A 23,298-nucleotide genomic window follows, 5' to 3' on the forward strand; every position below is an offset into this window, starting at 1 on the left:
GCCAGAAGAACCTCAGGAGGCCCAGTCCTGTGCCAAGTGCTCTTCTGGAAGCTGCCTGAAGATTCCTCACTGATCTATGGGTTAGCAAAGCAGACTGTGCATTCATGGAGCGCTGCCCGGTGCATAGACGCTGCCTCTTCCAATCCATGCCATTTCCCCACATCTTGGCCCGCAACTACCTCGGGTGTCTTATTATTCTCTCGAAGGCTGACCTGGGGTGCAGACTTCATCGCACTCCTGCTGGAATAATAACCAAAGCTTTGATTTACCAAGCACTTTCTTCCTGCCAGGTTCACTGCTTTATAGTTTGGTTACATCATCTATTTTAGTCCTTCCAGCAACCTTGTAGGACAAATATTATTATCCCAATATAAATGAGGAAACTGAAGCATTTAAAGGTTATATTACTGATGTAGTACATTACTCAGAGGTAAACAATAGGTGTAATATTTGAACATGGGTCTTTTTTGTCTTTGCAGTATGAGCTCTTAATCATTCCATTATCCTGCCTCTTTAGGAAGTCTCTGGAACTTCTCTAGGCCCTGCCCGCTGTGGTGGTCCTGGTGACCTCCAGAGCTTTCCTTAGTTACAGGATCAGGGACCCTGAGGACTAGCCTCAAAGGAAGTCACAGGCCTGTGATGACCAAGGTCATCCACGGTGTCTGTTGGACCAACCTATCCCAGGACATAAGCAGGGAATCACTCTGGCATGTGATATCTCTGCTGCAGATTCAGAGATTTGACAAATTGGCATTTATTAAGCTAATGGCTACAAAGCAATCTTTAAACCATAAAAATTGTATTTCCTACATCCTGGAAAGAATACAACTCTAAAGCTCTGTGTGCTATTTTGAACGCTACTCCTTAAATAAAAGCAAGAGGAGGAGAAGGAGAGCTCTCCACCAAGTCTGATAGTTTTCATAATTTTTCATTTCATAATATTTCATGAAGTTAATAATAAGCTTTCCTCAGAGCCTAATCAAGGAGAGTAAAAATTGCAGGACCTCCCAGATTTATCTAGATTGTGGTACTTTGGCCCAGTCCCCTTATCTTGTCTGAGAATGGCATATGACTTTGCTCTATCTGTTTTAGAACAAAGTACTTAGATTATATGTCTTTTCTTTATCTGTGATCTGGTTCAGGTTTTTTTTTTCCCCCACAGAAAAACAGCATTCAGTTCTCATCTTCAACACAGAAAATCAGTCTCTTAAAAATGAACAGATCATCTACAGGTGGGGAATATAAACATGTTTTGAAAATCTGGAGAAAAGAGATGGATCATACATAGCCAAGTAAATATGAACAGGTTAATTCTAGCACATTGTTTTTTCTCATTAGATTTAAGATCCAGCTGTGCCGACTGCCCATTACTGTCCGTGTTGCTTATTTCCTGTACGCAAGACCGAAGGCTATGAGAAAACTTGACCCTTGAAAGGAAAATCCAACTACTCCAGAGAACTGCTTGACCAGAATATTCTTTAGCAGCCGAATGAGTTCAGTCTCACCATACAAAATTGTTCAGAGAAAAAAAAAATTGTTCAGAGCAAAACGAACTTCAGAATACAGGAAATTATAATTTCTGTAACGTGTGGACACTGCTGATCAAATTGCTAAAGAGCGTGTGTTTGTGGTTTATTTTTTTTTTCTTCAGTTTTAGTTTTGTTTCGTTTTGCAAGAACGAAAGAGGAAGGGCCTCCTAACCACCCCACAGGATGTTTCCCGTAAGACTGGAGGTTCCAGGGCTTATGACCGACTTTGGCCGGCAGGTGAGGGCGGGCGAGCACACAAGGGCACACTGTTGCCATTGCTGCCACTTGGGTTTGTCCTTCTGCTGCAGTTTTTAACTCCGAAAACCTGCCTGCCAGGGGCTCCCTGCAGCTCTTTCCGGTGCAGGCTTCTGGCTCTCTCTCAGGGTTCTGCAAGAGGAAGGAGTGGGTCTGTGAGTGTTTATATGTTTTTCTAGTCCCTTCACACTTATGAAAAGTGTGTATATGTGAGAGTGTGCAGAGTGTGGGGGGGTTGTCAAAGAGAGAACGAGGACTGAAGAGAAGGAGAGTTCTCTGAGAGCTCCTGTGGCCCTGGCTTCGGGGTCCCTCAGTGGGCTGCCTCTGTAGCCAGGCTCTCCTGGTGCACAGCTCTGAAATGAAGTCCCCCTGGAACATCTGTTTGGCAACTCCTCTGTTCTTACTCCTGCCCCTTCACACATGGGCCTCTCCAGCCTCTGAGGACCGGGCCAGCGCCAGATACTCCAATGGCCACACCTGTGTAGGTAGGTAAGGTTTGGGTATTTTCATGTGGATGTAACAGTGGGGTCAAATACTTTGCTTGCATAGCATATCACCTATTTAATGATGTCAATAGCTATGAACTCCCAGTAGGGTGCCAATAACCTCACCAACATAGAAAACCTCTGAGAAAAAAAAAAAGAAAAGAAAACCTCTGGGCCTGAGAGTGAGCACTCATACTATTGCACGCAAATACCCTATACAATTGCTAGTTTGAATTTGTTATAAAAGTCTTCCACCTTGTTGGTGATAGGAATTTTTTCTCTTGCATGGACAGCTCTTATAAGAGCCTGAAATGCTTACCCCTTTCAGAAGGACAGTGGGCAGCGTCACACAGCGGAAAGAAGATGGCCTTTGACTTCAGACAGCATCATTTCTGCCATCTTCTATTGCTCAGGATGTCCTGGTCCCTCCACACAGACTGAGGACATAGTTCGGTTCTTTCTGTGAGATGTGTTGAGGAATTTGTGACCGTCCTTGTCAGCCACAGGGGGTTCGTTTGGTTTCCTATGAACTACTCCACAGCCCCAAGAGCTCAGGGAGTCTGTTTGCTGGTTAGGTTTGATGATGGTTTAGCACCCATTTACCCAATTCACAGCTTCTGGCTAACTCTGCCTGGAGTTGTTGACCTGTCCTCATGGTAAGAAGAAAGGCCAGGGCAAGATGGGTCTGTCGTGATCGACATTTACTCAGCACTGGCTGTGCTGAGCCAGGGGCTGCAGGCAGTCCCAGTTGGGGTCTCACTATTTGGATTGGTTGCATGGAGAAACGGGCTCAGAAATTTGTGCACAGGGGAGTTTATTGAGGTGTGCTCTTGGGGAAAACATCATGAGGAAGGATGGAACAGAGGGAGCAGGTAGGAGGAAAATATGGGCTGCACTATAGTCACACACACACACACACACACACACACACACACACACACACACCTTCTGTCAATCCCACAGGAAGCTCTGGACTAAATTGGCTCTTTGGAGCGGTCTGAGGTGGATCCAGACCCTAGAACTGCCCCCATTGAACAGTCACTGAATATGAACTGCCCCCAGTGGGGAGCATTGGGTGGAGGCAATGCCTGCAGAGATACTTGATGTGAGCCCTTAACACCAACAGTCACAGCAACAGGGGATCGAGTATCTTCTAAAGGGAACCTGGAGGTGCTCTGGCTTACAGGGGCAAATGTGGGGAATGTTTTAGGAAGCAGTAAAGTAAGCCCATTCACAACTAGTGGTAAGAGGAAGAGTATCATGGAGGAGGCAGGAGAAGAGAAGGGATGGCTGTTTGGGCTTCCACTACTTTCTGATGAAAAGCAAGATGATATGACTTCAAATTCACTGGCACAAAGACACTTTCCAAACATTCCTACATGCCTACTCCCCACATGGTCACTGAGTAGCCACCACATGCCAGGCCCTGTGCTTGGAGCTAGAGGTACAAAGGTGAATAACAATTATTTTTAAAATGCCTCTGTCCTCAGGAAGTTCACTGTCCAGTTTAGGGGGGGGAAATGAGAATCTGGACTGTAAAGATTACAGTTCTTTAAAATGAAAGACAAACTGGGTGCTTAGGGCACACGATAATACTCCACCTCTCAGGCACCCTATAAACTGCAGTGTCCATGGGAGAGCCAGCAGGAAGTCAAGAAGCACAGAGCAAAGACAAACTATTTCAAAGCAGACAACTGCTGACTACAAGAACCTCATCATATTCATAAAGTTGCCAGGGGAAGGTAAAAGTATAAGCTGAGGGAAAAGGAAGAGGAGTGGGATAAAGTTTTAGAAATTTATAAGTATTTCTACCCAAGTGTTGCCAGGCAAGAAGGAAGCTTCAGGTGTCTCAAAGATTCCATTGCCATTACCTCCCTCTAGAAAGACTCTAGACAGCAAAAATCTTGAGAAAAGTTGGTCAGGTAGTTGGATTTCTGATCATCCAATTGAGCAGTCAGGAATAATCTTTTTTAGCCACCAGCAACCTCCTAATCACCATTCCAAAATAAAGTTTCATCTTGTTTGTAGAAGTATACACTGGCCTTGATTTATAAAAATCATAATAAAATAAAAATATTTATAGTCACTTTCTCAACACATGGAAGTAGTTCTGCTTCCCAATTTTTCATGGAGTTTGATTGAATTAATTTGGTTCTAAACATTTTTATGAAGATGTGCTTTTAGTGATCATGTTTGTTTCCTACCCATGAAAATTATTTTGCTACTGGTCCATAGCCATTCTTGAAGCTTCTGGGCATTTCTCCATGCTGCCTTCCATATATTCTCCGAGTTGCATCTGGGCTAATTGGAGTGGTACATGGGGAAAGGAAGGGCTCTTCACCTGTAAGAATCACATTTGTAAGTTAATCATTATGAGTTAATCATTTTTAAAGATTTTATTTATTTATTCATGAGAGACACACAGAGAGAGAGAGGCAGAGACACAGGCAGAGGGAGAAGCAGGCTCCATGTAGGGAGCCCGATGTAGGACTCGATCCCAGGACTCCAGGATCATGCCCTGAGCCACCCAGGCATCCCTGCTAACATTTATTGAGCATGTACTGTGTCATTAACAGTCTTCCAAAAAAGTTTATATGAACTATCTCATTTGATCATTAAAATGACCCTACCAGATATATATCATCATTATTCCCACTTGGCAGGAGAAACAATTGAGACCTAGAGAAATAAGAAATTTGGCCAGTTTACACAGCCAGTTAAAACCTGCCTTAGATTTCACTGTAGGTGTGATTATAGGGTTTTTTTTTAAGTGATTGTTGGGGCAATAGATTTCTTACCCATATTTTTTAAAATAAAATTTTATTTTATAGCTTTGTTGAGATATAATTCATATACCATAGAGTAAACCCTTTTAAATTGTTTATTTAGTATATTCATAAGTTGTGTATTGGTCATCAATATTTAACCCAAACATTTTTATGATGCTGAAAAGAAACCCAACATTTATTAGTAGTCATTCCCCACCTCCCTCTCTCTTCAGTCCCTGGAAACCACTAATCTCCTTTACATCTATGAACATTTTCCAAAAATGTAATGATACAATACATGGCGTTTTGTTACAGGCTACTTTGACTTAGCATAATGTTTTTAAGCATGCACCAACTTCATTTCTTCTTACGAATTAATAATATTTCATTGTCTGAATATGCCCCACATTGTTTATCTAGTCATCAGTGATGGACACATGCATTGTTTCCAGTTCTTAGCTTGTATGACTAATTCTGATACAAATACCCATGTATAAGTTTCTGTGTGGGTATTCATTTTCTTTTCTCTTGGGGATATACTTAGGAGTGGAATTTCCAGGTCATATGATAACTTTGTTTAACATTTTGAGAACCTCCAAAGTGTTTTCTAGAGCTGCGGCACTGTTTTACATCTTCACCATTAGTGCATGAGGGTAAAGTTTTCCCACAACCTTGCCAATACCTTGTTATTATCTTTCTTATTATAGTCATCCTAGAGTATATGGAATGATATACCTCATTGTGGTTTTGATTTGTACTTCCCAAAATAATAATGATGTTGAACATCTTTCTGCCTGTTTATTGACCACTTGCATATCTTCTTTGACAAAATGTCTACTCAAGTCATTTGCCCTCTTATTAAAAGTTTGTTTGTTTGTTTACCGAGAGCATGAGCAGAGGGAGGAGAAGAGGAAGAGAGAGAGAGAATCTCTAACAGACTCCATGCTGAGCAAGGAGCCCAATGCGGGGATCCATCCCAAGACCCTGAGATCATGACCTGAGCTGAAATCAAGAGTCAGATGCTTAACTGAATGAGCCACCCAGGTGCCCCTCCTTTGCCCATTTTTAAACTGGATTATTGTCTTTTTATTGTTGAATTATAGAAGCTCTTTATATACTCTAGACACATATCCATTACCAAATATATAATTTGTAAATATTTTCTCCCATTCTGTGGAAGTTTTTTTTTTCACTTTCTTGATGGTATCTTTGGAAGTACAAAAGTTTTACATATTAATGAAGTCCCATTTGTCTATTTTTTTCTTCTGTCTTTTGTGCTTTTTGTGTATCTAAATCCCATATTTAAAAAATTTGTTGTTTGGGGGCACCTGGGTAGCTCAGTGGTTGAACATCTGCCTTCAGCTCAGGGCATGATCCTGGGGTCCCAGGATTGAGTCCTACAACGGGTTCCCTGCAGGAAGCCTGTTTCTCCCTCTGCCTATGTCTCTGCCTCTCTGCATCTCTCATAAATAAATAAATAAAATCTTTAAAATAATAAATAAATAAATAATTTATTGTTTTAACTATTGTCTTCCTATTGTCATGTGCTCATCCCCTCATCTTATTTTCCAGACATTGGGTTTTGGTAACACAGAGTATAACTCTTGGGGTTGTGAGTAACAGAAATTAACTTGAGCTGAGCTAAGCTAAGCAAAAAATAAATAAATAAATAAATAAACAAACAAATAAATAAATAAATAAATGGAGGAAGTATTTTAATGAAAAATCCTAGGAATGAATTTTAGAACCAAAAGGCAGGAAAACATAGTCAGGCCTAAAAACATGAGCCAAAAAATGAGCCAGGATCCAAAAAATGATGGTTGCCAGGGTCCCAGGAAGTTCTTTCCTGACCTTTTGGTACTGCCTCCTTCTCTGACCCTACAGACCAGCAGGTTTTACCTCTCCAGGCTCTTTGGTCGATTATGGGCTCCCACAGGCCAGAATTTGTCTGCAGTTGTTCAGCACACACAGAGATGGACTCTCCTTCTCGTTGTTCATCCAGCTTCCCAGCAGAAAGAATCTGGGCTGTCTTTAGACCACTGAATAAGGTGCAACTGGCAGTGAGGAGAGGTTATGGTACAGGTGTATTTGTCAGACCCATGGGGTGAGGAGACAGCTTTCATGGAAGTAAGGATTGCTGTGACCGGAGAGACACTCAAAAGAAACCACCCAGAAGTTACAGAGTGATTGAGCCAACGTTCCTCTCATAAACAAACACTTTCAGCTCCAGTCTCACAAGGAGACTCTGCAGTAGGGACCAAGCAGTAGACCTGGAGGCAATCGTCTTAAATATATTCCAAAATCAAGCTGTGTAAAGCCCCAGTGGCCCGTTTCCCAATTTACCATAATTTGTTTGCACAGGACTGTATATGTCATTTGATCACTAAGCAAATGCTGATTCTTCTGTGCTTGAACAAGCAGTGCCTTTCTGCCACTTTCCAAATGTTATGGAATCAATAATAAGCCATGTTCATTTTTGCAAAACATCATTTTCTTTACATGGGTGATTTAGGAGCAAAGTAATCCTTATGTTTCTAAATCACTGACATTTTAAATTAATTCACTGAGTTTTGAGTTTGTTTTTTTTAAAGCACTTTGTGGTGCTCAGGAAGTCTTCTAAAAGGTTAAAAAAAAAAAAAACCTACCTTTCTCCCCTCTTATCCATGTTTGCTTAAATATATAAAATCCTTCAGAGTCCGTTAAAACCCCTCCCCTTCCCTCCCCACACCACTCCCCTGCAACCCACACAGAGTGGTCAGAGATGACTTCATAGCTTGAATGATAAGGAGAAAAGCAGTGAGTGGTAAAATGACAGTGTCACTGACAAAAATAGGAAAGATTTAGATAGCGCCGCAGAGAAGTTTGAAAATTTATGGTCACAATTTTATATCCAGAAATTTCATTTTCTCTATTTCTCTGTAACTGAACACTTGTTCATAGGCCATCGCTGCTGCTGATAGCGGAAAACATTCCATCCTACCCCTTCTGTGTTTACAGTTAGTCTCCTCTGGGTACTCTGGGGTTCTCTTCTCCTTTCCTCTCTGAGGGTTGGTCTCAGCTCTGAGGGAGGCCTTTTGTACCACTCTGACATTTAAGTTCTCGGCCTCTGAGGGTGGGCTTCTGTCCCCAGTCCCCAGGGCTCCCACGTGGGTGTCACGGCTGGTGTAGCTCCTTGGACTCATCTCAGCAATGCAATCTCCACAGCACACACTGAGGACCTGCTGCTCAGCTCCACCTTTCCAGGTCCTTCAGACCATGCTGCTCTAGCCACTCACCCACTGGTTCCCCCTGCACTTAGCCCCCCACTGTTCACACCTTTTATTTTTAAATTATCATAGAATTTAACCTCGACCTTAGCACAAATGGTAGGTTTCTGATCATCTAAACTTCCACCACACCTCCATTTGCCTTTTTTCCTGGATTGCTCTGTGGGTCACAACTCTGAAGAGAAAGACCACAAAGACACCAGAAAGAGAGAGAGACAGAGAGAGAGAGAGAGAGCCACAACTTTGAAGAAAGGTCAGAAAGAGAGCAAAAACAAAAAACAAAACTCCAGATAACAGTATGCTTTTCTTCAGGAAGAATATGAATAAATTTTGGAGAGCAGGGTAAAAGTAGATCATTGATCAAATGTACTATGGGAAAGAGAAAAAAAATGTAATGAAGCATTAAGCATAGTAAAATCCCTGTACAATTATGATGTTTCCATCTCTATTTTACAGCTATTTCCATAGCTCTGATGTATGTAAATGAACTGTACATGCCATCAAAAGACAAGATGATCATGATAGATAAACAAGGCAAGATCCAACTATATTTTGTCTACTGAAGACACACTTTAGATTCAAAGGCAAATAGTTTGAATTGTAAGATAGTTGGAATAAATATATTATTATTATTATCAGACAAAATATACTTTAAGATATGAAATAATCCTGGGGTGTCTGGTGACTCAGTCAGTTGGGTGTCCAACTCTTGATTTCAGCTCAGGTCATGATCTCAGGGTTATGGGACCAAGCCCCACGTCAGGTTCCGCACTGAACATGGAGCTTGCTTGGGATTCTCTCTCTCCCACTCTCTCTGCCACTCCCCTGCTCATACTTTCTCTCTCTCTTAAAGAGAAGATAAGAAAGAAACCTAAGACAAAGAGGAATCTTCCATAATGATAAAGAGGTCAATATATCAAGAAAGAAGTAACAATTGTAAATGTACACTTAATACCAGAGCCCCCCAAAAAACAAAACTTTAAAAATTTAATTAAAAATCCCAAAAGAAAAACAGATAATTCAACAAAATAGTTGAAAATGTCAATGCTCTTCCCTCTGTAACTGAACAAGGGGACAAAAAGTAAGGATGTAGAAGACCTGAACAACACTAACCACTAACTTAACCCAACTAACACCTATAGAACACTCCATTCAACTACAGCAAAAGTACATATTATTTTTTAACCATACATGGCACATTGTCCAGCATAGACCATATACTAGGCAATAATACAAGTATCAATCCATTTTTTAAAACTGAAGTTATACAAACATTTTTCCAGTTAAATCAGAAATCAACAATAGGAACAAATCTGAAGGAAAAAACCATTAGGCACAAGTAAGACAACACACACTTATTTAAAAAAAATAGATAAAAGAGGAAATTATAGAGAAATTAGAAAATAGTTTGGCTTAATTGAAATTGAAAATACAATATATCAAATTTTATGGACTATAGCTAAAGCAGTTTCTAAAGAAAAATTTATGACTTTAAACATGTATGCTATAAGAAAATTCAAAATTGGCAAAAATTCTTGACAAAACATCAATAAACTGAATCCAGCAACATATAAAATGAATTATACAGCATGGTCAAGTGGGATTTATCCAAGGAATGTATGGTTGTTTTAATATCTGAAGATCAATTAATGGAATATACTGAATTAGTAGAGTAGATGCTATAACTATTTTATCAGCCCAGAAGAAATAGAAACATTATTTGACAAAATCTATCACCCATCCAAGTCAAAAATGTTCAACAAATTATGAAAGAAAAAAATAAAAAATTAAAAAATTAAAAAAAAATTATGAAAGACAAAGGAACTTTCTTAATCTGACAAAGGGCGTGTATGAGAACCCTAGTGCTAGCTTCATACTTAATGATGGAAGAGTGAATGCTTTCCTCCTAAAGTCAGGAACATAGGAAGATCTCCACCCTCACCACTTCTAGTCAACATTTTGTTGAAAGTTCTATTCAGTTTAATAAAGAAATAAAAACAATAGGAGCATACAAATTGGAAAGGAATAAGTTAAATTGTCTTTATTTTCAGACAACATGATCCTGAATGTAGAAAATCATGAGGTATTTACAACAAAATAACTATAATGAGTAGGAAAATCTAATAAGATTGCAAGATTCAAGATTAATATAAAAACTGGTAGTATTTGTTTATATTAGCAACAAATTTTCAAGAACTGAAATTAAGAATTTCATTCACAATGTAATAAAAAATACCTAGGAATAGATTTAATAAAAGGAATGCAATTCCTCTACACTGAAAACTAGAAACCATTGTTGAGAGAAATTAAAGCATGCTTTACAGAAATGGAGAGATGGATTATGCTAATGGACTGGAAGACTCAGTGGTGTTCAGATAGCAGTATTCTCCAAATTGACCCATAGACTAAATACAATTCCAAACAAAATCCTAACATCTTTTTTTGGTAAGAATTGGCAAGATGATTCTAAAATGTATATGAAAATGCAAAGAAACTAGACTAGCCAAAAATTTTGTAAAACACTGTTTGAAAAGTGACACTATCTAATTCCCTATTTCAAATCACACACAATTATTAATTCAATTCATAGGTCTCAAGGTAAGAGCTAAAACTATGAAACTTCGAGGAGAAAACATAGAAGAAAATCTTTGTGACATTGGATTCAAAGATTCTTAAATATGACATCAAAATGGCTACACAAAAAGAAAAAAATTATAAGTAACCCCTTATTAAATTAAACACTTTCGTTCTCAAAGAAATGTCATTAGAAAGTGAAAGGAATATTGTGAGAAAATATGCACAAATCCTATAGACTTCAATATACCAATGATTATTTTAATTAATGTTATTGACAATGTTCACTTTCAAAATCCCATATTTTAATATATTCAGTGTGACACTTGGAAGCATATAGATTTCAAGTTTCAGCTGATCTGGATTAGAATCACTTAGCAGTGGAATCACTGCTTGTTTAAAAGTCCTTAAATACATTGTGTAACTTCTCTGAGACTCCTATGTCTTATCTGTAAAATGGGAAGTAACAAGCTCATGAGGAGGAGGATTAAATGAGACACACAAAAGCACCCAGTAGAGAGCTGAAACAACTAAGGTATTCTAGAAAATGTCATTTCACATTTTTTTTTTAGAGTTTACTAAGGTAAAAGGCAACTATTAAAAAGCTTATTCAATGAGAAATTATTTTATAAAATACAATGTTTTTTTTCTAATTATAAAGGAATATGTGGCTTTCATAGAGATGTTAGAAAATACTGAAAAAAGATTTTTAAAGAATAAAATCAACTTTGGGCACCTGGGTGGCTCATTCGGGTAAGCATTTGACTTCTGCTCAGGTCATGATCTCAGGGTCCTGGGGTTGAGCCTTGTGTCAGGCTCTGTGCTCATCAAGGAGTCTATTTGTCCCTCTGCCCCTCCCCCTTCTCTTAAGCATGCTCTCTCTCTCTCTCAAATAAATAATATCTTAAAAAAAAAAAAAAGAATCAACTGTAATCTCAAAACCCAGATGATCACTATTGATATTTTGCTATATTTCCTCTCAGAATTGTCTAAGTATGTATTTACGGGGTTTGACTCTTGCTTTATTATTCCATTTGATTTCTAAATCTGGATGGTTAAGTAGACAATCTAAAATCAAACACTTTTTTTTCAACAAAACATTTGTAAGAACTTTGGTAGTAGTAAGTCTTTGCTAGCCGGCAGAAATTTTTCTAGTTAATAAGTAGTTTTGTACATAAAAGCTGTTGGGTATAGTCAAAGATCATCTATTATTTCTATCTATCATCTATCTATCTATCTATCTATCTATCTATCTATCTATCTATCATCTATCTGTCATCTATCTATCCCTGAATCATCAGTCTATCCTTTCTATTTATCCATCCATCCATCCATCCATCCATCCATCCATCCATCCATCCACCTACCCACCAAAGTACCCACTCACCCGTTCATCCGTTTCTTTATCCAGCCATCTTCTATCTCTAAGTATCTATTTTAGAATTCAAATATAGGAGTGAAAAAAAAATGAAGTCATACGTTTTCTGAAAGATAATCTCAGTAGTTAATGGCTTTAATGTTCTGACTTGCCATTTAGGATTATACAGAGGACACTTCTCATAACCTGGTAAACTAAATCTGCAGCTCCAACTTTGACAAAAATTTAAATGAAGTATGCATTAAGACAAGAACATAAAGACTCCTAACTCTGGGAAACGAACTAGGGGTGGTGGAAGGGGAGGAGGGCGGGGGGTGGGGGTGACTGGGTGGTGGGCACTGAGGGGGGCACTTGACGGGATGAGCACTGGGTGTTATTCTGTATGTTGGCAAATTGAACACCAATAAAAAATAAATTTATTATTAAAAAAAGATTTTATTTAAAATATTATATAGGGAAAATATTGAAAAGAACATATTTCAACTTCCCAAATCTTTCTGAGTATATTAAATTCTAACAAGGTCTCTCTGGGTGAATTCTAATAGGTATAATTAAAAGAGGAGTCTTAGTAAAACTTTTTTCTTATTTTAATTTACTTCCCAGAAATTGAGAAAATGAAAGACTCTGTTGATTAGATAACAAATGTTTTTACAAGTCAGGTGGTTTCTAGTTCTTTGCTTTCCACACGATTGAAGGGACACTTAATGGAGTTGTCAGGTGATGGATCATTCAGAATAATTTCCAATGATAGATCACTTTATGATTTTTGACATTTAACTCAGAAGGAGTAAAAGAACTGAATGACATTGCTCCATCAAAAGTCCTTCCATTTACTTAAATAAACATGTTTTCTCACCACTTATCAATAATCTTTAAAAATGAAAAATAGGAATATACAGGATACCTGAGCCTTGCTTGTTTACATGAATAAGTAATATTCTTTAAAAAAATTTTTTTATTGGAGTTCAATTTGCCAACATTTAGCATAACACCCAGTGCTCATCCCACCAAGTGCCCTCCTCAGTGCCCATCACCCAGTCACCCCAACGCCCCGCCCACCTCCAATAAGTAATATTCTTTAACAGATATAAGTATGAATTAAAAAGGCCAATCATCTCACTAAAAAGTGCAATCCCAATAAAATTTTACTTTTATCAAATTGGCAATACATATTGCTTAGAAAATTTAATTTTATTAATAACAAAAACTCTATCCAAAAGAATTTTTTAATACTTAGAGTTATATTCACAGGAAATTAAAATTTTCATTTAAATTTTATTCATATTTTTAGTGTTAAGAAGTAGAAGAGTGAGATCAATAAAATACTTTCAATCATAAAAACATATTACATTGGGATAAAATTCTATAGTGGAAGAAAAATTCAAAGTAGACTTTTTATTGAAATATGAATTCAAGAGAGGGATTATCAACATAAATTTCTCACTGTGAAAGAAGAGTTTGAGCTTGTAATTTTTTCAGTGGATGAGATTAGGTATAAATCACTGTAGTATTTAGATTCCTTTAGATACATAGGGATTAATGTATGATTTCTACTATGATATTTAGAGTCTGCCTAGAATTATACTCTTTGCAACTATTTAAGTTGATACCCATTAATAATACTTTAACATCCATTAAAATGTGGAAGGGGTATATAACTTTTCGAATTTCCTTTAAGGGGCACAAAGCAAAATATTTGAAACCATTGGTGTACATTCTATGCTAGAGCATCCGGAGCCCATGCTCTATGTCTGCCCTGCAAGAGTCTTCAAGGTGGGATCTCTTCCTATCCCTCTCACTCTGTCTTTCCCGTGGACCCTGGGCCTTGGCCAACCCTTCTCTTTCTCACATCCAAGTCTTTAAAAATATTCCACCTCCCTTCTTAAAGATCTGTGTTGCTTTTTCGGTTGAATAAGGTTCCCCCATTCTCTAACATTCAACTCCTCCAGGAAACTGTCACTGGTTTCCAAGGCAGAGTTAGTTTCTTCCTCCTCTGTGCTTCCAGAGCACTGCGAGGTCCCTGTACCATAGCACTTACAGGCTGCCAGGACTAGACTGCTGTTCTAGTCATCAGGCTTGACTCCCAGTCTGTGACGTCTCTAATTCACATTAGTATCCTCAGCTTCTGAGCACATAGTAGGTGCTCCTAAGTATGCATCGAATTAATAACAGGATGGGATAGCCCTGGTGTCTGTACTCTCATTTCTCTATTATTAGCTTTTTATACATTTCTAAATTAGCCAAGCCAACCATCCCACAGTCTCTCAGCACAGTTTGCTTATTTCTTCTCATCATCATTGCTTATGCTCTGCTCAGCCTTGAATGCACTCAGCCTCTCACCAGGAAATTGCCCAATACAGTGCCTCTCTCATTGCCAATGTTCTTACAAACGTTGGAAGTTTGGAACCCACTGAGCGTTTTCTCATAAAGACAATGTTCTAGGTGATGGTCAGGTTAGGTCACAGAGCCTACCTAATCTGCCGAAATGTAGTGAAAATACCAGCTATTGGCAATAAAAGCAAACTTGGCCATAGAAAAATAAAAACACTGTTGATACTGCAATATGTTTTTCAAAGACAAGTTTCTGAGTTTCTATTTTAAAAAGAGTCACGGAGAAGATGTCTTCACCCTATGGTCTCAGCAGTTGGAATAGAAACTGACAGTAGGCATTTGTTAAATGCTAGACAGCATGTGCATTTTTATGTGTTAGATCACTTAAGCCTCACAATGCTTTTGCTGGGTGTGTCAGATAGCCTGTGCTGCCTTCCAAACCACTCCACACTATGCAACAGTCATTCATTAGCTTCCAATTCTGTGGGCTGGCAATTTGGGGCTGGGTATAGTTGGGTGGCTCTCCTGCTAGTGTCCCCTGAGCTCACTCCTGCTGCTGCATTCAGCTGAAAGATGGTGGAATGACAGGGGCTGGATGATCTAGAATGGCCTCATTCACAAATCTAGTAGTTGGCAGGCTGTTGGCTGGGGCACAACGGCTGCCCTTCGGGTGGCCTCTCCAGCAGGCTGGCTCAAGCTCACAGTTATAATGTTCTAAGAGGGGAAAAAGTAGAAGCTGTAAGGCCTCTTGAGGCCTGGGTTCAGACCCAACGTGCTGTCATTTCCTCCATGGTGCACCAATCAAAGCAGGTTACACAAGGCCAGATCAGAGGACTGGGAAGCAGATTGCTCCTCTTCAAGGGAGGAAGTACAAAATAGTCGTGGCCATGTTTAATATATCATGCAAGTAGATATTAGGAGACCATTTGGGGGGGGTGCCAAAATCTGGGTTCAGGGAGGTTAACCATCCTGCCCAATACATCAGCTCATAAGCCACAGAAGCAGGATGTGAGCCCAGGTCTGTCTGACCCCCACATTCTTCTATTCTCCCCTGGAACCTAGCTTCTTCCGTCTCTTCCCTCCCTTCCATTTCCTTTTCTTCTCCTACCCACTTCTCCCTCCCTGAGTTGTGTGCTACCATCTCTGGTTTAGTAACTAAGAGCTTATGGAAACTAGACTGGCAGTAGGACAATTGGAAGTGATTATTTTCATACCTTTCTTTCTTATTTCCCCTTTTTTTCACCAACATGAGAAAGGCCTGGGATCACGTAAACTTGGAAAGCCGTATCTCCTGCTCCCACCCAAGCAGGGAAACCTGAGGAGAACAGAATCGAGGGACATTGTGGTGGCATTGTGGTGGTAGGCGGGATGTAGAAAGTCATGTGGGTCCAACAGGGATTCAGGGATCCAAACTTAGGTGTGGCGTGGCTCTAAACCCTGTGCTCTGCTCCTCCCTGGAACCAAGCCAGGAACACAGGAGTCAGTTTTGATTCTTACGTTCCCTCACTCTTCTTTCCTTCACACATCACTTCATTAATAAATTGTATCAGGTTAACCTCCACAATAGATCCCAAATCTGTCTTTCTCTGTGTCCACGCTGCTCATTACTCTCTGCAATCCATCATCATCTCTCTTCAGGACCAAAATAGCCTCCCACTTCATCTCTTTGCTTCCATCTTTGCCCCCTCAGGTCCTTCCTCCCCATGACAGTCAGCACAATAAATTAAAGACAGAGATCAGAGAGCAGCAGCCCCTTCCACAAAACCCAGCCATGGCTCCCCATCGCTCTCTGGAAAAATCCCTGGCTCCTCTGCAATCTACAAATCCAATGAACCCGGCCTCTTCTTTTCCCTGCACCTCACCTTTCACTACTGGGTTCTGGTGTCAGGCTTTCCTAGTTTTATGCCATGAAGTGGGCACCAGTAGCCACCCCCTTCAGAACCTGCCCTAGCTCCTCATGATCCTTGCCATTATATTACTCTTTTTGCATGTGTATTCTACAGAAAAGCCTTCTGGGGCTCTAGCTAAGGTTTACAACACCCCCATCCCCACTAACCTCTGCTACTTCACCCTGTTTCCTTATCTTCATAGCACCTAAAATTATTTATAATTATGTATTTGCTTACTTATTTGCACTTTTCCTTATCTTCATAGTGCCTAAAATTATTTATAATTATGCATTTGCTTACTAATTTGCACTTTTCTCTAATAGAGTATAATCTCTAAGAGGGCAGGAACTGTATCAGCTTGTTTTCAGCATATACTCAGAGCCCAGCACAGGGCCTCCATCTAGAAGGAACTCAATACATACTCTGTTCCAGTCCCAGCTGTCCTGCTTACGAACTATACACTCGACAAGGCTTCTAACCTCCCTGAGCCTCTGTCTGCTGGTCTGCAAAATGAGAGCGATAATTCCTGCATCTATGAGTTGTTGTGAAGTTTGAATGAGATGATAATGTATGCAAAACACTTTGAAAACTGCAGAGCACACTCTAGCCATGTGATGAATTATTTATGCCCCCATTTAGGGTCAAAAAGGAAGTATAGTCATGCTGACTCTGGCTCTGATAACTGCCAAGTGCTTTCTGGGCTTTTCCATGAAGTGTGGGCTTAAGACAAATGGGAAATCTTTTAGCCTGTTCTCTGCAGTGGCTACATTTCCAGAGAGCACTGATATGATTATAATTAGACTTGCAAGAGTCCTGTTTCATTTCAAAAGGATTCTGGGTATCATTTGCAGCCTACCTGAGTTATGTGTCCAGAAACAGATCCCCGCGGCAGGTGTTTTTATTTGGGTCCATTCGCGTCTTTTCCTACAATATCAGGAGTGTCTGTTTCTATTACACTCATTAGTCTCAGATGCCATGTGAGAAGAGATTTGCCATATGTGAGGTTTCAGATGGTGACCACTGAACAAAAAGCACAGCTCTCACTGGCTCTCATCACTTTCTAAATGAACAGTAGCTTGGACAAACTCACTTTAGAAGAGCCAGGCCTTTTATTAGCAGCCAGAGAATGGTGTGTAATGGGAGAAATTACTTTGCTCATGCATCTCTCCCAAGGAAAACATTCTTTAGCTTGTCAAGCCTGTGGAACCTATTATTAGAAACGATAGCAAAGTCAATTTATCCATTCTTGCCAACTAAAGGATTCAGAACACACCTTACTGTAGACCTTAAATTAACAAACCAGCTGGAAGGGGAGTTGAGCCCACTGGAAATGGGCAGGGATGTCCAAGTGAACAGGACTCAAATCAAAGCTGAGCCCAACCTGGGCTTTTACGTATTTCAAACCCCATTACCTGCTTTTCTGCAGAGCTCTTTTGATCATAACTCTTCACTAGGCAGAGTGAAGGTAATGGGAAGATCCACCCAATCTTCAGAGACAGTTGACTTTTTTTTTTGGCTCCTTTTTATCTAATGATTTCCAATTTTAGCAAGCAGTGCTAAGGAGCCATCAAGGAGCCACCAAAGTCATAAGAGTCCTCGATGGGATTCCTCTGAGTAAAAGAAAAACCCATACCTATAAGTACAAGGAAGCAGGTTGGTTTTGAGCAGCACATTGCATTGACCCTTCTAAGCCCTGGATTAAAACAAATGCATACTTGTGTTTCAAGCCCACTCTGGGTAAAGCAGCTTATTGATGAAATGCCTGATGAAGTGATTGTTATGCAAAATTTCAACCCAATCTCCACTGCCTTCTTTGGATTTTTTGTTTGTTTTTAAAGGATTTATTTATTTGTTTGTTTTAGAGAGAGAGAGAGAGAAAGCATGCAAGTGTTGGGGGGGTGGCAGAGGGAGAGGGAGAGAGAGACTCCCAAGCAGACTCTCTGCTGAGGGATACAATGCAATAGAGGCCAAAGACTCATCACATGTTGCAATGTCAAGAAAGTAGGAAGTGTCTCATTCATTAGCAATCTCAACATTTCACAAAAGGTTTTATTTCTTTATGTCAAGAAATCCTCAATTGTACTATCACCTCTGTTATGAGCCACCTTCCCTCAAGAATTCTGGTAGAAACCTGGTTTTAATGACACTGCATATGAATTTGGGTTCCCAGCTCCTTGAGCAGATGGGTAATAGTGAGCTTACTACTGGGCCAGGCACCCTGGAACTTTCTCATTTGGGAAATAAGCCTTCTTTTGCCTGCTTAGAAACCAACCTCTGCTAATAAATGCTACTCCTCCTATCTCAAGGAGGCCAAACAATTTCCTCCCATAGACTTACTGATCTTTGGCCAATCAACCCTTTGTGTATAGAAGAAAGTGTCCCTTCCCTTTGGAAAAAGGAGATTTGGGCTTCCCCAAGCATTTAGGAAATCAAAGCTGGTGATAGAACTCTCTAAGGGGTTTCAGCCTAGCATTTCTGGGCCTACACACCTATATATCAAGGCAGCTGAAGGAATATATTTCGAATTTAATCTGAGGTTCCTTCTAGATACTTATTATATTGGTACACGCTTTCAAGCAGAGTGCTTTATAGCTGGGAGGTAAAATGATATTTTACAATAGTGTTATGATTTCAAAGGCACATTCACTTGCATTGTTATCTCCCTTAATCATTACAGCAGCCCTATAGGAAACTTATTACCTATTTTGCAGTGAGAGACCAAGTCTTAGAAAGCCTGGCCAGGTCTTCTGATTACAAATGATAAGCAATTTCCACCACTTTTCTAAAATTAAAAACCTCACCCTAGGTCACAGCTGAGCATGTATGGGGTGGGAATGATCCTATTCACAATGAAGCCATCAATTGCAAAAAGGAAGAGAGGAAAGATGCCAATGTCTATGAGCTTCTACTCCATGCTGGCTGGTTTGTTCCTGCACTATCTCCTTTAAATGTCAAGTCTTGGGACACCAGGGTAGCTCAATGGTTGAGCGTCTGCCTTCAGCTCAGGGCATGATCCTGGGTCCTAGGATCGAATCCCACATCGGGTTCCTTGCAGGGAGCGCTTCTCCTTCTGCCTGTGTCTCTGCCTCTCTCTCTCTCTCTCTCTCTCTCTCTCTGTCTCTCATGAATAAATAAATAAATAAAATATTTTTTAAATAAATAAATAATAAATGTCTTATCTTTCTCCCATGTGATGGAAATATAACTAAACAAAGATTCAGTTACCTTGCCAAAGTCACAAAGCTTCCAAGTGGCAAAACTGAACTGACAACCAGTCTTTCTGATCCTTGAACACACCATCTTAGCACACTTCACACTTTACAACTCACAGTGTCTTTATGCACACGGTAGATTTAAAAAGGCTCAGCAAACAGGAGCACCTGGGTGGCACAGTGGTTGAGTGGCTGCCTTTAGCCCAGGTCCTGACCCCAGAGTTCTGGGATGGAGTCCCGCATCAGGTTCCTTCCAGGGAGCCTGCCTCTCCCTCTACCTAAGTACCTGTGTTTCGCATGTATAAGTAAATAAGATCTTTAAAAATAAATAAAAGGCTCAGCACACAAAAATTCTGTATTTTGGAAAGGCTGGTGTTCCTAAGGACACACGTATCCCTACCTTTCCCCTGGCCCTCCAGCAGGGTTTTCCTTATGACACTGCTGACGTGTTTTTCTGCCCCCTTGCAGCCTGTGTGGTGGTGGTATCCATGATTGAACAACTTGCTCAAGTTCACAACTCCACGGTGGAGGCCTCGATGGAGAGACTCTGCAGCTACCTGCCAGGTAAATACAGAAAGGGTCGGGTGGCTGTGGGTCTGCTTCTTTGTTTGGTTCTTGAGTCATTGTGAGTGAGTCTATACTCTACACACGCTTATGGAAGAGAATGTAACTGAGTTATTTCCGTGAGTTGCTATTCTTATGGGGCTCCTGGAAATTAAAACACACACACATGAGCGAAAACCACTCTAGGCAGTTTTGTCCTCCAACGTTCATTTTCCATCTAGGCAGAATGAGACTATTGTGGACATTTGGGGAATAAAATGTAGAATGGTAATTATTGTTTCATTTGTCACATTTAGAATGATTTGCCCAACTGAGTTTCATTGCCTTAAATACTAAGAAGGTCAAAATAATGAAAAAAATGGATAATTTTCAATGATTTATGTTAATTTAACCACATGCACAGACTCACCCACAGGCCTACCAACACAGAGCTTTGTTTAGGCCCAGAAGGCAATTGATCTTCAAACCCCCAATGGGATGGGCAGCGAGGATGGCTCAGCAGCTCAGCGCCGCCTTCCGCCCAGGGCTTGATCCTGGGGACCTGGGATCGAGTCCCACGTCCCACTCCTTGCTTCTCCCTCTGCCTGTGTCTGTGCCTCTCTCTTTCTCTCTCTCTGTTCATGAGTAAATAAAACCCCAATGGGAAAACGACCTGGAATCAGTCCATGGATTTGAACCAGCTCTCTATAAAATCATCTAACCCATTCTCCAAAAATAATAATAATAATAATAAAAGGAACTGATTGATGATTCAAACAAAATGTGGGGGTGGGGAGGAGAGGACTCTGAGCTTGTCTCCACCCTCCAGCAGAGCTAGATAGTCACCAAGTTATTCTGAACACCCAAGAAGTCAGTCCGAGTCCGAGAGAACAAAACCTGCAAGCCTCCAAGTAGAAACACGACCACCTTTGTGGAAGGTAGGGGGCAGGGCAATTCGCGGGGGGAGGCAGCGGGTGCAGGCCTCGGGGAGGAGCCTGCACCGTGTTGGCAGTGGCGCAGCGCACAAGCTCCATACGCTCCCGACCCGGGAGGATCCGTCCGGATTCAAGGTGCTCGGGTGGCTGAGGGGAGCACAATCCCCGGAGGATCCCTTGGGTCACAGGAGGAACAGGTGGCGCCACAGTGCTGCGCTGTTCCCAGGCATGGGGCCCTGCAGCCCACGGAGCAGGCTGCCCCTAGGGTCTGCGGAGGGCTCTCCCGGGAGCGGAGGGCAAGCGGGTGACACCTGCGCCACCTGCGCCCAGGGGAGCGCCCTGCTCCTCCCAGCAGGCGTCCCTGACATTTTGGAGTTTGGAAACTGGGTCCCAGGCCTGAGCCAGCGCACCCAGGCCGCCCTGCGCCGCCCAGCAGCCCCGCCCGCAGGTGGCCGGGAGGCCAGGCACCCGCAGGCCTCTCCCCCAAGACCCCTGGAAACCACAGCTCCCCCCAGGGCAGCTTCCGGGGGAAAGAGCAACGGGCTTCCTTTCCACTTTTATTCTTTATTTCTTGTTATATTTTCATGTATTATATTTTCCAATTCCCTTTTTCTAATGTTTTATTATGATTCTTTAAACAGTTTTGTATCTATGATTTTCATAGATATATATGAAATTTATATATATATGAATTTTCGTATGTATGCTTTTCATATTTTTTCATATATATATAGGTCTACTTTCATTTTATTTATCTCAGGATCTAGATTCTTTTTTTTTTTTAAGATTTTATTTATTTATTCATGAGAGATGCAGGCAGAGGGAGAAGCAGGCTCCATGGAAGGAGCCGGATGTGGGACTCGATCCTGGGACTCCAGGTCGAAGGCAGATGCTTAACCACTGAGCCACCCAGGCATCCCAAGGGATCTAGATCCTTTTAACAAGCAGACCCAAGCATTCCAGGATCTAGTTTTTTTCATTTGTTTTTCTTGTTTTGTATTTTTGTTTTGTTTGTTTTTGTCTTTTGGGTTTTTTCTTTTTGTTTGTTTGTTTTTGCTTTGTTTTTGTTTTTTTGCATGTTTGTTTTGCTTTTGTTGTTCCCTTTTCTCTTCTGAACTCTTTTATTTCTGGACAAAATGACGAGATGGAGGAAATCTCCCAAAGAAAGAACATGAGGTAGAATTCATGGCCAGGGATTTAATCAATACAGCTATGAGTAAGATGTCTGAATGAGAATTGAAAATGATTGTAAGGATACTAGCTGGGCTTGAAAAAAGCATAGAGGACACTAGAGAATCCCTTACCATAGAGATAAAAGAACTCAAATCTAGTTAGGCCAAAATTTAGAATGCTATAACCAAGATGCAAACACAAATGGAGGCCATAAAAACGAAGATGGATAAAGCAGAGAAGTGAATCAGTGATATAGAGGATAAAATTATGGAAAATAATGAAACTGAAAAGAAGAGGAAAAAAAAAAGGTAATAGACCACGAAAGTAGACTTTGGGAATTCAGTGACTTAGTAAAATGTAATAACATTTGTATCATAGGAGTCCCAGATGATGAAATGAGAGATTAAAAGGCAGAAGATTTATTGATCAAATTATAGCTGAAACCTCCCTAATCTGGGGAAGGACACAGACATCAAAATCCAAGAAATACAGAAAACTCCCATTAAATCCAACAAAAGCTAGCCATCACCAAGGCATATCATAGTCAAATTCAAAAAATACACAGACAAGGAAAGAATCCTGAAAGCAGCAAAGGAAAAAAGGTCCTTAACCTAGGAGAAGACAAATCAGGTTCACAGTGAATCTGTCCAAAGAGACTTAGCAGGGCAGAAAGAAGAAAATATTCAATGTGTTGAATGGGGAAAATATGCAGATAAGAATTCTTTATCCAGCAAAGCCATCATTCAGAATAAAAGAGAGATACAGTTTTTCAGACAAACAGACACTAAAGGGGTTCATGATCATTAAACCAGCCCTGCAAGAAATTTTAAGGGGAAACTCTTTGAGTGGAGAAAAAAGACCAAAAGCAACAAAGACTAGAAAGGACCAGATAGTGTCACCAGAGAGCAACACCAACTCTACAGATAACACAATGGCACTAAATTCATATCTCTCAATAAT

The 23,298-nt window shown here is 40.4% G+C and overlaps 1 protein-coding gene across 2 annotated transcripts in view; it reads left to right on the plus strand.

Moving 5' to 3' along the window:
* Window positions 1-1,642: 1,642 nt before the first annotated feature.
* The window catches only part of AOAH (acyloxyacyl hydrolase), a 158,642-nt gene continuing 136,986 nt past the window's right edge, over window positions 1,643-23,298 (plus strand). The window contains exons 1-3 of one of the 2 annotated variants that reach the window (XM_077856197.1): window positions 1,643-1,766; window positions 2,119-2,269; window positions 20,156-20,251. In XM_077856197.1, coding sequence (XP_077712323.1) covers window positions 1,713-1,766; window positions 2,119-2,269; window positions 20,156-20,251 — 301 coding nt within the window. In that variant the 5' untranslated portion in view covers window positions 1,643-1,712. Of the gene's footprint in view, window positions 1,940-2,118; window positions 2,270-20,155; window positions 20,252-23,298 lie in introns of both variants that reach the window. The other variant, XM_077856198.1, reaches the window with a different exon arrangement.

Source organism: Canis aureus, chromosome 18 (assembly GCF_053574225.1).
Source record: "Canis aureus isolate CA01 chromosome 18, VMU_Caureus_v.1.0, whole genome shotgun sequence".
Taxonomy (NCBI): Eukaryota; Metazoa; Chordata; class Mammalia; order Carnivora; family Canidae; genus Canis; species Canis aureus.